Source organism: Diadema setosum, chromosome 1 (genome assembly GCF_964275005.1).
Source record: "Diadema setosum chromosome 1, eeDiaSeto1, whole genome shotgun sequence".
In the NCBI taxonomy this organism is placed as follows: domain Eukaryota; kingdom Metazoa; phylum Echinodermata; class Echinoidea; order Diadematoida; family Diadematidae; genus Diadema; species Diadema setosum.
The window spans coordinates 5,806,032-5,821,175 of NC_092685.1; the positions used below are offsets into that span (position 1 = coordinate 5,806,032).

Consider the following 15,144-nt stretch of genomic DNA (forward strand, 5'->3'; position numbering starts at 1 on the left):
AATGGGGAAATGATTTGAATGTTGAGAAAGCCGATATAGAATGATTAAAGGTCATTGACTTTTCCCTGACGAGATGTTGGCCATATCTGAGATCCTTGTGAATGAGATGTTTTGATTTACTTTGATAGAGACCTTGTGTGTTCGTCAAGGATGGACTACTGTAAGACAAGGAATTTTCATCTTCATTTTAATTCCGCGAATTTCGCGAGTACCAAAATTTGTGAAATTAAAATGCACGCAAAAGTTCTTGTCTACACTCTATGCATTGAATGCCAGTGGCAATTTGTGAAAATTTCATGCTGCTAAAAAGGCCGTCAGCTCCAATTCGTGAAAATTTCATGCCCCGAATATATCATGTTTTACAGTTATCAAATAACTCTACAAAAGGTCAAATGTTTAATGTTTAACCCAAATCTTGCTTTGACACTCATGCCATGTCACCACAGTCTGCAAGACAGAAAGTTGATAGATGTATTTTTGGATGGCATGCAGGCATCTGCTACCAATATTGAAGCGGCTACCTTTTATTAAATGAAATCCTTTACAAGAGGAATGAAATTGTAAATTAAAATGAGAAATGTGATGAATCTGTTGTTGTATTTTAAAGAAAGACGAGAGAGAAATGAGAGAGAAATGATGAATCTGTTTCTGATGTCTTAATTCATCAATTTCTTAAAGTTTATATTATTAATGCATTGCATATATGTACATGGAAAGGCATTAGTACAGCGTCTAACAATGTTTTCTATCTTATTAGCTACTGGATCTAAACTAAAAACTGCCTTTCCATACTGCATCAAGCATGCAATGTGTGTATGTGTACTGAGCCCTACGTGACTTTAGCTACTTTTAGACCCACCTCCAGTTGATGGTTTAAATACCTAGAAGAGTCAGACTTGATTACCTTTGTCAATTCAAGCCTGTCTTTACAGAGTGCAAGGCCATTTTAATTGATTTGGCATTGTTAACAACCCCCCCCCCCCAAATAAAGACACAATTTTTGCCCAGGATAGGACATTATAGAATGAAGGTCCTGTGGATGTTTGAGACAGCTAAGTACTCTAACAACTCATGCACATAAAAGATCACCCCCCCCCCCCTTCATGGGAGGGGTGGGATGAGGTTAATTGTGCAATTTTGTTTTGATTTATTGTAAAAGTACCCAAGAGCATAAAGGAACGTGATTGGCAAAATTAAGGTCTTTTTTTTTTATGCTAGGTGCTCTGCTCGTGGCATTAGATGGTTTTTATTTTAATCTGCGATCATTATAGATGTGCAGCGGCTTACTTTGGATCCATTATTTCAGTCTGGTTCCATTGCCATTCCCACCCCCATGAAAAGAATGTTGTTAACATATTTTTGTACAGTTGTAGCCTTCATGGCATCATGACTCATCTAACACATTCATCATGTCATTTGATTCAAGGTCAGAACTTTAGCACCTGATTCATGATTCGGATAACAAGGGGTACTGTCATACCCCGGGTTATGCCATGGTGTAGTGCCATCTTGTGTTCTAAATATTACCAATGCACACCACGATCACGACGGCCGAATTTTAGCACTTGCCTATAACAAGCCCATTGCCAATTCATCCCTGTCATTGACTTGTGTAACATTATTACAATTAGCAACAAATTCCTGTATTTTTCCCCTTATATATCATCATATCACCTAGTACAGTGCGTAAACCATGTACTGGAGGGTAGCAGTGTTATGTTGCTGTTGCGGCCTGATATTTATGTGCAAATTACTGGCCAAGTTTTAACAAATCTTATTCACATTTGGTATGGAGATGTATCATTGAAATATCTAGCTGCCTATAACTCTTGGTGTTAGTACTTTTGCTTGTTCTGTCTGTATGCACATAAAGATCAATTACTGAGGGTCTGCTTACGTGTGCCCTACAAGCCACATAAATTTCTGGATGGAGTTTGTTCAAGTTTATATAAGGGTTTATCATCCTAATCAAATCTGAACCGCTATATTTTTTGTGATGCTGCCCCCAATGCTCTGCCTTTTACAAGGTTAGAGGTAGCCACCATGCTATGTGCACATTTCTTTCTGCACAGTCACATACGGGTCACTTTAATCTGTCTGCACTGCACTAGCTACATATAACTAGATGGACTTCATTCATGTGTTGTACAGCTGTGTATCATCATCATATCTTGATCTGCACTATTTTTGGTTATAAATGCTACGTACCCTAAATGTTCAGCCCTTTTATTGAGTTAAAAGCTGGTGCTGTGCTACATATTTCTTGTGTGTGCTCTGACATCCACATTTTTTGATGGATATTTTTTCAAAACTCAAATGGATACTTATGGTGAAATTTAGACCCTTTTATAGTACTTTTCCTGGTAATGCTGCTCTTAATGTTGTGCCTTAGATGTGGTCAGTGGTCATTGCAACGTATTTTGAGCAATGTTTTGTGTGCATCGCACAGGTGGAATTACATGACGCTTATTTTTAATGATGTACTAAGTTGTATGATGGTCAAATCTAGACTCCTGTCATTTTTGGTGGTGCTGCCTTCATTATTCCAATTTTTACAGGTCAAAGATAATCTGCATAGGTTTCTGACTAGTTTTTTTTTTCTTTCTTTTCCTTTGGGATGCATGTCTATCATGGTCACATGCTCTTTACGTGTACCTTTACAAGCTGTAGTTTAGAAGAACCTGAGGGATATACCAAGGAGGTACTAGGCGTAACTCCTTGGATATACTTCCAGTTTTTTGAAAGTGGATACAATGTAGTCATAATATTCTATATGGTGATTCATATTCATCATTTTTAATGCACCTACAGGATGCACAAACTTGGCCAATCATTATTTATTTTTGCCTGTGGACTGGTAATGCATAGTGCAGTCATACTGGTGCTACTCCTACCTAGCACTGCTGCTGATCTGCACATGCATGCACTGCCATTGCAGCAGTAGGGCATTATTGGCCTTGTGTATCATAATCTCAGAGAGAGAAAATAAATAGTATAGGTTTAATTGGTCCACAATTAACATTTAAGGAATTCATAGATGTTTTGATACATTATTGAATGAAGTTATTTACATGTGTGATTAGCATTAGTTTGTTGTTGTTTTAAAACCACAACAAAAAATCTTTCATTGAACACTAGAAATTACTTTCCCCCATTTTTTGGAAACCCATGGTACAGCGCAAAAAGAAAAAAAAATATGATAGTTCAACAAATGGCAGATTTTCAGTTGGTACCCCAGGGTACCAAATACCACATCACGTGCTGTACTGTTGCCAGTTTGCCACATCCAGATTAAATCAGGTGGCACATGGGGTTCTTGCTGAAGGGGATGTCTAACCTTTCAGATGAGTATCAGATTTGTACCATCAAGTTCTTTCCAGTTGGCAACCGTCTCTCGAAAGGTGTTCTTCATATTGCATACACGGTGCAAATCTTTCGTCTGCATTGTGCTGATAAGAACAAATGATTTGTCATTGATCAAACACATACACACACACTCTCTTTCACACAAATCTGTGTGTGTCTGGGATAGACATGCTCAGCCGTAAGCATGCTTGCAGTACAGGGTGTCACCATGTTTTGTATTTGACTTTGATTAGAGTGGCCAATCAAAACACAATTTAGTATTGATCTTTGTAACTAAACAAGGTGATGACCTTAGATGTGTATGACAATTAAGGCCCATTACCACGTCATTATTGATTATGGCTCATTTTTTGTTGTTGTTGTTGTTGGATATATCACAGGGTTTTATATACAGTGTTGCAGGAGAGTTAATCTACCTACCTTCATAGCAAACAAGCAGATGCCAAGGATAGCAAAAGAAAGTTTACAGTCCCAAGAGAGTAGAAAAAAAAAATTGTTTGACAAAACTGGCACCATACTGTATTTAATAGATATGTGATTGTGTAGTAAGTATTGATACAGTTCCTACTGTGGTATAATAGAGCTGCAGCGCTTGTCCTTTAACTTCATTGTGAAAAACATAAATAAAAGCAAGAACACTGAACAAATCAGTATTCTGTTTGTTATGAAGTGCATTTAATACCACTCTCTTTTTCTGTGTGTTACAGCAAATTTGTATCAACAACTACATGAAAGAGCAGCCAACCTGCTGTGAGCATTTCTACTGTTTCCATAATGAATGCAGTTATCGTAACACCCAAGCTGAATGTGAGTCTCGTAACATGAATATGGGACTGTAGGCACACAGTGACTTTTAAGATTTGATGAGCATTACACCTGCACCTCACCCAAATGCTTATCATGGTTCACTAGAAATGGGGGTGGGGGTGGGGGAGGGGTAGATAGGGGCGTGTATTCAGATGAGCTTACATGTATTTTGTACCTTGATACATTATTTATTGCTTCCTTCCACAATTAATATGTGCCTCTAGTGCAAAGCGGCATGTTACACCTGGAGATACAGGTTTGCCCTGGAAGTGTGCTGGCTATAAAAAAATAGAGGAAGGGGGAGGGGAAAACGAACAAAGGCTGCAAGGGGTCAGCACAGGAAGTCCACATTTTCACAGGACATGCTTCCAGATTACACGTGTGATGACAGAGTTTGTTGTGCCTGGTGGGTTAATTTGCAGGAGATGAGTGCTCAGTGTTGAGCCCATGCCTGATGCCAGATGTTCAAGCTCTGAGGACACTGTACATATCCTCCTCTCTCTACACTATGTGTGTTTTGTGAGTGTCCGAATGAGGCACGTATGCTTTCTTTTTAGACATTCTGGGTCATAATTATGATGCTTCTTCATACCCTTTCCTTTCTTTCAGGGTTGATGTGTGAGTATTCTGTGCTTTTGACTCTATCAATCAAGTGAAAACTAAACTCCGACAGTCATCCATATTCTTTATTTACTGATTTATAACATTATTATGGTATCAGGGTCTCATCAAATGCTGGAAATCATGGGAAAAGAATGGTGTTTTGGCAACTGGGATGTTTGTTGCTTTGCTTTCTAGTCAGTTGAAGTTTTATGTAGTCATTGTTTAGTTCTTGGATTGCATGCATCTGATAAACATTTGTGTTTTGTTTGTTTGTTTCTTGTTTTTCCTTTGCAGCAATATTGGCAGCTGTGCCGTGATAGACTCCGCTGAGACTTTTCCTCTTGTGGAGGAGTTTGGCCCCGGTTGTGGAGGGAGAGCACTGGAGAGGGAAAGGAACCAAGACCAGACGTGAAGGGCAGGAAGGATGGCCTCGGTGTGGAAGAGACTCCAGAGAGTCGGCAAGAGGGCGGCTAAGTTCAAGTTTACTGGCTCGCTGCATGAGCTGGCTGTGGAGGCTACCAAGAAATGGTGGGCGTTTTCACTATCTCATTGGGGGTGGGGCTGGGGAGAGATACATGTAGAGTGGTGTTGTGTAGTTTAAGGCTACAGATGGAAAGCGGATGTGCAGAAAGTTAAAGGGATGGTATAGTATTGGTGGAGATGAGGATTGGGCTTTTTAAATATTTGTGAGATACCAAGAAACCACTTATAAAAGAGGACAGATCATACCATTCTACGAGGAATTTAGAGTTTATTTGATGAAAATTGGTTTTGGAATGGGTGAGACATCCAAAAACAAAGTAAAACAAAGCCATTGTAATAAAAGGTGGATCCCACCTTTTATTAGGATCGTTCTGTTTTGGATATCTCAGCCATATCAAAACCAATTTTCATCAAATGAATGTTGAATTCCTTTGTGAATTACATGCTCTTTCATATTTCATAAGAAGTTTTTCATTATGCCACCAAAAAATGTTAGAAAAGAGAAGTTAGGTCTCAGCCAAAACTATACAATCCCTTTAAATAAGAATGGGAGATTCCAGAGTGATTCTGCTGTTTGTGAGAGGCTTACTTTTGAAACATGTTTACAAAGTAAATGCAGTGACAGTCTTCTTCATCAAATACTCCTGCCACGTGCAGTGGAGCTGCACAGCAGTGACAAGGCCTCCCTCTCAAACCATGATAGAGATGATAAACGCAACAACTGGAGAAACATGATCCAAAAGGCCTCTGAAAATGCATATTGATAGTGGTTATTGAGACATGTTTCAAACATGAGAAAGATGATAAATGCAGCCTGAGTCGGACATTCAGCTTGCCATGTTCATTTCATCTTCTTTTTTCTCCTGATGTAAATGATGCGGTCAGCACTCAGGTTGATTGGAGAGCTTGAGCCATTTGACAAAACATATCAGTACGTAGGTTATGTACCTGGGCATTCCTTTGTACCTCATCATGTGTATTATGCCAGTGGGAGAGGTTTTAAATGCTGTTGAAGGAAGGTTGTAATATTTGAGTTGACTGTCATCTTCCTTTAATAGAAAACTTTTCATTTCACACCGAGTTGGATAGTGTACAGATACATCAAATGATAAATTTATCAGTACACATGCTGTAAAATTTGACATTCTTTCAGCGTGGAAATTTTTGCGCATTTTACATGACATAGAAACTAGTGCAAAATAAAAATGAAAACACATTTTTGTGTGCATTTTCATTATTTGTATATATATATATTTTTTTTTTGGTCATGTGCGCTAGTCCTATAGCATGAGTGTATTTGCTGTCGTAATGCAGACTGGTCAGTTGCCTTTTACTGTAATATGTGCCGCCAAAGTTCTTTACTGCCATGGGCGCATTTGACTGTTTGAAGCCCTCACTCTATTGTCATGACCATCTGCAAAATTACAAAAACATAAAATTTGTCTGTCACTGAGAGCAAAAAAAAAAAATAATAATTATGCCAGAATGTCCACTTTTACAGTTTGTGTATTTCTTTTTATTGTTTTTCCCCTTTCAACATTTTTCTTTTTCATCTGCATTTTCTTTTCCTGGGGTAGCATAGTGATGATAAGGGCACATGGTACCTCTTTAGAGTGCTATGTGTGAACGTCTTTGAGAAAAAATTTGCTTGCTCTCTGTCATTTCCTTTGAAGGTCATTCATCACTAAGGGTCTTTATTCACACTTGTAACTATGTTCTCTGAAAACAATTCGAAATTGAGTTCAGAATTACAGAGTTTTCAGACACTGAATTGAGTCCCCCTGCTGGTCACAAACTGCAGTGGCATTTCATACAACATCTGCGTCTCAAACACCGTTGCTTATCAATCAAAGATGTATCTCCCAGTACACATTGCATACATGTGAGATCATGCATGTACATTGTACATGCCTATGCTAAAAATATCATATGTACCTTTCAAAGGGGGGGGGGGGGGGGGGTCATCGGCAATAGTGAATGATGGTCCAGTGAAGCTCTGCTTTCTCTACCATGTTTCGTAGGTCAAGCAAAGCTCAATTCTCGCTATTGCCAATGTGCAAAAAGTACCCGGATGTTGATTTAAGCATCATTTACGGTGCATTATGGGATAGTTTGGGGAGCCAAGTCACTTCCGTTCATACGCGTGTGATACGCGAATGCTCTTTACATACAGCTCACAGCTATACAGCTGGCCGACTGTATTCTGGCGTGTACTGTTTCCTCGACTTGAATTTTAGCGTTTATATGATTTCAAATTTCTCCATTCTAGAGAAATTGCTGTAAATATGACTATGGGTCATTACTGTGAAGCTGCCACTCTATGGCACTTCTTCCCCGATTCCTCCCAGTCACATGGCTCAATAACGCTGTAGATTCTACATTTCAGCTACTTTCACTGCCAGTGATTCGAGGTCAGGCTTTTGTTTTCCACGACAGGGAGTGCCTCTTTCCTTCAAAAACGCTTTCAGCTGGGGAATGGTCATTTCAAAAGGACCTTCCATGATCCATGTGGGTAAATATTTTCAAGTATTATTTTCAGCGTTGTCGTGGGGTATGCAGAGATGACTGATGTGCAAGTCGATCACTATGATCAAGCAGTATGTCTAGCTTTTTAGCTCACCTGAGCCGAAGGCTCAAGTGAGCTATTGCGATCGCCCTTCGTTTGGCGTGCGTCGTGCGTAAACTTTTTACATTTTCATCTTCTTCTTGAAAACCCCAAGACCGATTTTCATCAAATTTGGCAGGTAGCATCCCTAGGGGGTTAGGAACTCAAACTTAATGTTAACTAAATGTTAAAATGGGCACCATGCCCCACCCAGGGGGCACCCAGGGGGGCCCAAACCTCCCAAAATTAAGGAATCTGTAAAAATCTTCTTTTCTAGAACCAAAAGTGATAGAGCTAAGTTAATACTATGAGTAAGTACATTGATGACTGTAGTTTCAAGTTTGTTCATGGCAGAATCAGGGGTACCCCCCTTGGGACCGGGGGGGGGGGGGGGGGGGGGGGGAGGGGGTCCTAATAGGGCCTAAATTGTACATTTTCATCTTTTTCTTGAGAACCCCATGACCCATTTTCACCAAACTTGGCAGGTAGCATCCCTAGGGGGTTAGGATCTCAATTTGTTAAAATGGGCACCATGCCCCATCCAGGGGGCCCCCGGGGGGGGGGGGGGGGTCCTAATAGGGCCTAAATTGTACATTTTCATCTTTTTCTTGAGAACCCCATGACCCATTTTCACCAAACTTGGCAGGTAGCATCCCTAGGGGGTTAGGATCTCAATTTGTTAAAATGGGCACCATGCCCCATCCAGGGGGCCCCCGGGGGGGGGGGGGGGGGGGGGCAAACCCCCCCCCCCCCAAATGAAGGAATCTTTAAACATCTTCTTCTTTAGCTAAGAGAATACTATGAGTGAGTACATTAATGACTGTAGTTTCAAGTTTGTTCATAGCAGATCCAGGGGTGCCCCTCTTGGTTGCAGGGGGGAGGGGGTTGGGAAGGTCCAAATGGGGGCCTGAATTGTACATTTTTATCTTCTTCCTGAAAACATCATGATAGATTTTTGTCAAATTTGGCAGGTAGCATCCCTAGGGGGTCAGGATCTCAATTTATCAAAATGGGCACCATGCCCCAACCAGAGGGCCCCAGGGGGCCCCAATCCCCCCAAATTAAGGAATCTTAAAAAATTTGGGCCCTTATTGTACATTTTCATCTTCTACTTGAGAATGCCTGGTCAAATTTTAGTAGAGCTGTGAATAATTTAGATTAGTGACTGCGTGAAAGGTGAACTTGCAATACTCAGGTGAGCGCTAGACCCATGGGTCTCTTGTATGCAAGGCCCAGGACAAATACGGGGGCTAGCTATCACAGGCCTGGCTCGGGTACTGGGGCCTAGATCCATGGCTGGCACGGCACTAGGTACACGTACGCGCACGCTAGCGCTGTGCAAAATATGCCCCGCACCGGAAGTGCACTAAATCTTGACGAAAAAGCCACATCCGGGTACTTTTTGCCTATTGGCGATAGCGAGATCTGGAAAACACTTCTGGATCATAACTGGTTGAAGGTGATTTGAGAAATGTGTTTTGGGGACGCATGATTCAAACTTGCTTTCACACGCTATAAAGCAAAAATAACCCCAAGTGAACATGTGTATAAATTATATTTTAACTGAACTGAAAGGGTTCGCATGTGTGTGATCGTGATATGGGAGATGAATGGATCCTCCCATGGTCGAATGTTGTGTGGACGTCTGTAAAAACACAGAATTGTTTGAATGGCTGTGATGTCACTGGCACAGCACTACTCAGTCCCACTTAAAATTCATGACAGTTCAAATGTAACACAAATTTGAGAGCAGTATGGCAGCAACAACACAGGCACATACCCGAGATGCCACCATTTGGGTCCAGGGTCACCGTCAAGTGACAAGCTGCCCACATGAAAGGCATTTTGAAATAAATTCATGGCTTATATTCTGTCATCTGTACACTCTGTCCCAATACTAAAAACAACAATCCGATTATCAAAACTTAAAAGTCCTGTAATGAAGACATAAGAGAATTCATACTTCATTTTCGTAAGCATTTTCTATTCATAGCAACATGGATACGGAAAGTACAGTGTCAGTCCCTTCATTCAGTTTTTAATACATACATTTCTGTTGTTATTTTAGTAGTATTGATTATGCTGATGAACCTCTGCGCATGGTGAAGTGTATTTTTTTTTCCTCAGAGTTGAGTGTGCCTACACCCCCCCCCCCCCATACAAATTATTTTTGTGTTTGAAGACAAGAAGCTATTTATGGTCACCAAAATCTTGGCACCTGCACTTTGGCCATGATTCCCACTTTTGCTCCTCAGCGCAAGAACTTGCCGACCCCGTAATCTGTGCATTCAGAGTCTGTGCACGGCTGCCGTTATCTCAATTCGTGCGCAAGTGCTGACGTACTCGCTCGGCTCTGCACAGTCATGAATGTCATGTGATGGTATGCTGCCACACTAGTACTGGGCATGCTATTTATGTGTGTGTGTGTGTGTGTGTGTTGTGTGTGTGTGTGTGTGTGTGTGTAAATGAGCATGCCTGTATTGATATCGTATATACTGAAACATGGATGATATCATCTTCATCTGGTATGCTGTCAAGGTTGAAAGAAATAAATGGGTAGAAATAGGAGGTCCTTTGGGCGTATCTAATTTCCTAAATACATTCATGCAGGTTGGTTCATGTGAATGTGTTTTCATATCAATGCATCCCGGCAAGACTGCATTGTAGCTCTGTCCGATGTACTCGTGTCATTGTTTCTGTAACTGAGAAAGAGTGAAGGAAAGCCAAATTTTGCTGACTCACATGGCTGTATGGATGAGATGTACAAAGTCTGTACTTGCATAGAGCATAGATACAGCCACATACTCCTCAATCATGTGATATGTATAGGTGCACTATATCTGTATCACATTCTTGAGGTTAGGATCAGAATTGTATGACTGAAAGTGGCCGAGTTACTCTCCACAAAAAAAAACAAAAAATGCACCCTCAACAGCTGCGTTCTGGTTGCTGGCATATTAACCACTGATATATGCAAATTGATTGATAAGTCAGGTATTTTATGGAAACATCTAATACAACATCGGCCATTTAGGATGCAGGAAGAGTTAAAGAACAAGGGCAAGTAGATGAATAATGATTAATGCAATGACTTCAGTCACCTAACCACCACATATAGAAATTGTTAGCCAGTGTTCTCAAACGTGGTTTAAATTTAGACAATGGTTTGAATTTAGCCCATGGACTAAAATAAGAATGAAATAGGCATACCTTTGACATGCACGTAATTGTTATTGGACATCTGTCAGTGGACGCAATTAGTTTTAAGCCACCTTCGTGAATACGAGCCATTATGTCTGACAGACCATTTAGAATGAATGATATCACAAACCCAGTCGTAAGGATATGATATAAAACTTCCTTAATTGGGCTGTCAAATGTCCTATGAAGGATGCTTAAATTACGTGCTCAATTTCTCCATTACTAAAGCTGACAGACAAACTAAACTAAGACTGTGGCTCATGATGACGGAGCATCATCTGTCAGATAGGGAAGGTGAATAGGAGCTGTTGTTGCCATGGTGATGCCCCTTTTATATATTTGTTGCAGACACCACACTATAAGGACACATTTGATGTTGATGGAGGGCTAGGTTCAGCATTGGTTACAGGCAAACTTTGGCTTTGTCAACACACCTAGTGTGCTTGTTATTTTACCTTACAATGTAGGCACAATATTGTGATTTCAAACCTTGGTTTTGATGCGGTCTGAAGGAGTTTAGATCCGTACAATTTAAATTCTGTTACAGCAGCATCACACATCATGTTACAACAAGACAAATCCTGTGTTGATTAACAGGCAAACGATAAGCCAGACCACAAAAACCATGTCTCTGAAATTAAATGAATGAATTGAGAGCTTGAGAGAAATGAAAAGGAGAGATAAGGAATGCTACACTGCATTTATGGCTATCATGTTCATGGCTTGCATGCTTTTTGGCCTTAATGCTTGTCACCTCATTCCCCTGAGATTTTGTACCATTTGATGGCTGTACCATTCGGTAACCACACCATTTAAAAGATCTGCATAACTTCAAACATCCAATTAACAACTGTCAATATTCAGAATATGTATGCAAGATTCCACAACCTATACAAAATGAATAAGTTTTCCTGCTGGATGTATGTGGCTGCGAGCATAACAGCGCACCCTGCCTAAAACAATTGAAACGCTAAGTCTCCTAAGGCAGTAATGATCCCTTGAAGTCTAATTGTGAAGCACTGGCAAACAAGCCCTACCCCTGGGGAAAGTCCACGGCCATACCGCAAATTGTAAAACTGACAGATGAAGTCAGGGAGGTGTAAACAACATTGTGGGTGCCGCTCTCTGGTTGCCATGGCAACGAGCACGTAGTACACCAAACTCTCTGCATGGCCATGTGGCGTGGCTCTATTCTGATATTTGCCTTGATCTGGTGTGAGGGCAGTGCTAATCAGAGGTTTCCTCTAGTAATACTTCTTGGTGGCTCCCCTGTTCTATAAATAGGTAAGGAATGAACAAAATTAGAACACTTCTTGCCTTTTTTTAAAAGCTATTTTTGTTTGTATTTTGCTTATTGTATATTTTAATATCAGCTATTGAGATGCATTGAACCTTGGGCCCTAGCTTGAGAGTCTCATGACAATGGCATAGCGCCCTCTGGCAGCAGTGCAAGCCACAGTGTGTAGATGCTGACTGCAATCCTCTTTGTAGGCCACTAAACTAATCCCTACCTGCTCCAAGTAGTACTCACAACTGGTCCACCATTAATTGAGATTTCTAGAAAGAAAAGCACATAATTCAGTTTGAACATTGCTGAGTACACAACCCTGAGTATACAACAAAAAATCATTGCAATCTGCAAGTCAGAATAATTCAGCATTCAAGCACCAAGTAACTGCCCCAGAAACCAAACGTAGACATGTGTAGTGGCAGGTCTCTTAGGACAGTGCCTTTCATCCCTTTTTAACACAAGGCCCACTGTCTCCTACAAAGTTTTTTTGAGGCCCAGTTAGATTTAATACAAATCTTTTTTATTCCATTTTGGGTGGACATTGTGGTCCATCTGCGAGAGCTTCACGGCTCACCAGTAGGCTGCTACCCGCTGATTGAGAAGCACAGTCCTAGGATACATAATGTATATTGCACCAGTTTTCAGTGTATGTACCAATATCAGTGTAAGTCTATGTTAATCAGGGAAGTGCTAACACTCGGGGCAAAGGTCATGACCTCTAATGCATACATAGTTGACAGATAGTTGGCAGATAGTCAATAACAATAACATCTAAGCATTTATGTTTTGCACCTTGTGACCTAGTCCTAGAGCGTTGATGTCTGAAATGTGAATGCATTCCTGTTGATTCTTTGTAGTGCCAGCATCATCACTTTTCATTATGAGTTAAAGAGGCAGTTTTTATCTTGCATCTTCTTTCTTGTCATCATTTTCTTTAATTGAAAGTCATTATTGAAATGAAGCAATCGTGAAAGTTTATGGGAAAAAAGTAGACCAACCAAACAAAAGTATGAGTCTGTCAGAATCAGTAAACTTTGGATGTTTCATTCATACAGCAGACAATGTACAAACTGGCACCTATGTCATTGAACAGTAATAGAACACAGCAACAAACTCCTCTGTTACTGCTCCTGCTACTGTAAAAGTGAAAATTTTTTGCGGTGTTGAAATTTTTGTTCATTTCGCGCAACCAGAAGCTAGCGCGAAAATAAAAGCATGTGAATATTTTTGCATGCCATGTGGTCCAGTAGTTGATGTCTTGATTCCGCGGAATTAAAAACATGTGACACTCTTCTTACCCGGCAAAGTGCAAAAAATTAGTCGCATGAAAATATCCACTTTTACAGTATATCAAAGATCCCTTTTCAATCTAGTCTGCATATTGCTCTCAATGAATTTAACCCCTTACCTTTGAGTATTGGTCCTTGTTTGTGGATTTTTGTACATGACGCATCCAGTTCTTGTAAGCAGAGTGTTGAGATTACTGTTGTGCTCCTTAGAGTACAGAAGAAAGGGATCATGGTCGTACTACATGGAGGTTCACTTGAAATACTAGCCTGGATGACTTGCTGGTATGAACAACAGGAAGAACTATTTTGGGCCTGATCTTGTTGACAGCATATTCAATAAAAAATAAAAAAAAAAACAGAAAGTACATTCTGTGTTATTTATAGGCACCTAAGAAGCATTCCCCCTTCAATTGCTCTGTGATGTTTTCTACTGATTCTCAAGATGAAGCTAATTTTTGCATACTGTTGCCATGGCAATAAGCATGGCCATAAAGGAGTTCATCATGGAGTAACCAGTCCTGCCACATGTAGAGTAGCTGGTAAACAAAGCAGCAATGATTAAGGTTGGGCATGTTGACATCACAATTGTATGTGACAGCTCACATTTAAGAATTATCAATTATGGAAAGATGAAGCCTGCACAGACTTTAATAGAGAAATAAATTTGCTGTCATAGGTGTCTATTTGTGTGCTTGTCATGTGCAAAATAATTGCAACTATTACAGCTTGTTTTCAGGCACTTAACTTCCAACAGAGTTATTAGTACGGGAGTCAGAGATACAAATTTCTATGAATGTTTGGGATGAATAATAGTTTGATTTGAGAGTGTGCATGTGCATGTGTGTGTGTTTGTATTTATGGTTAGTTATTGTGCTTGTTAGCAGTACTTGGTTAGTTATCATATTCTTGACTTTGCCTCAGTAGTACCAAACCTTGGTATGCTAGGTCTGTTGTAGCAGCAAACATGGAGTCAATCAGTAACCTTCATGGATATGATGTGGCAAAATTAAAGCTCTTGAATTCAAGTACATTTGTATCTGTAATATTTTAAAACTAAAGCTTGAATTGGATATACTGATGATGCGACTGACTCTTTTTTGTTCAGTATTAACAAGCACAAATAAATTTTAATTTGAAACCCTGATTTTAGTGCTGGTTACTAAGGTTTAAATGTTTTGATACTTACACTGTGGTGCCTTCTATACCTAACATGCAATACAACAAATCCTTGGACAGTACAGCAACTTTTGTAGAATAGTGCCCTCTATGTTAGATTTTAGACAGGCATGCTCTCAACTGGGGTGGGGGCGGGGGGGGGGGGGGGGGGGGGGGGACATGCTTCCAGTCTGGGCTAAGTGTTCATGAATAGGGCAGGATAGAGTACTGGCCAAGCTGAAAAGGGAAAGAGCGACCCCTATTGATCATGCAGAAACAAGACTGCTGGTGCTTAAAAAATCTGACATCAGCCTAATGTTATTCTACTACGAAGGCAGTTATTG

At 40.3% G+C, this 15,144-nt stretch overlaps 1 protein-coding gene across 3 annotated transcripts in view; it reads left to right on the forward strand.

The window, feature by feature from the left end:
- Positions 1–15,144, forward strand: part of LOC140247002 (EH domain-binding protein 1-like) — a 99,604-nt gene that overhangs the window by 30,427 nt on the left and 54,033 nt on the right. For all 3 annotated transcript variants that reach the window (XM_072326311.1, XM_072326323.1, XM_072326318.1), the window contains one exon: positions 5,071–5,304. In XM_072326311.1, coding sequence (XP_072182412.1) covers positions 5,201–5,304 — 104 coding nt within the window. In that variant the 5' untranslated portion in view covers positions 5,071–5,200. The remainder of the gene's footprint in view (positions 1–5,070; positions 5,305–15,144) is intronic.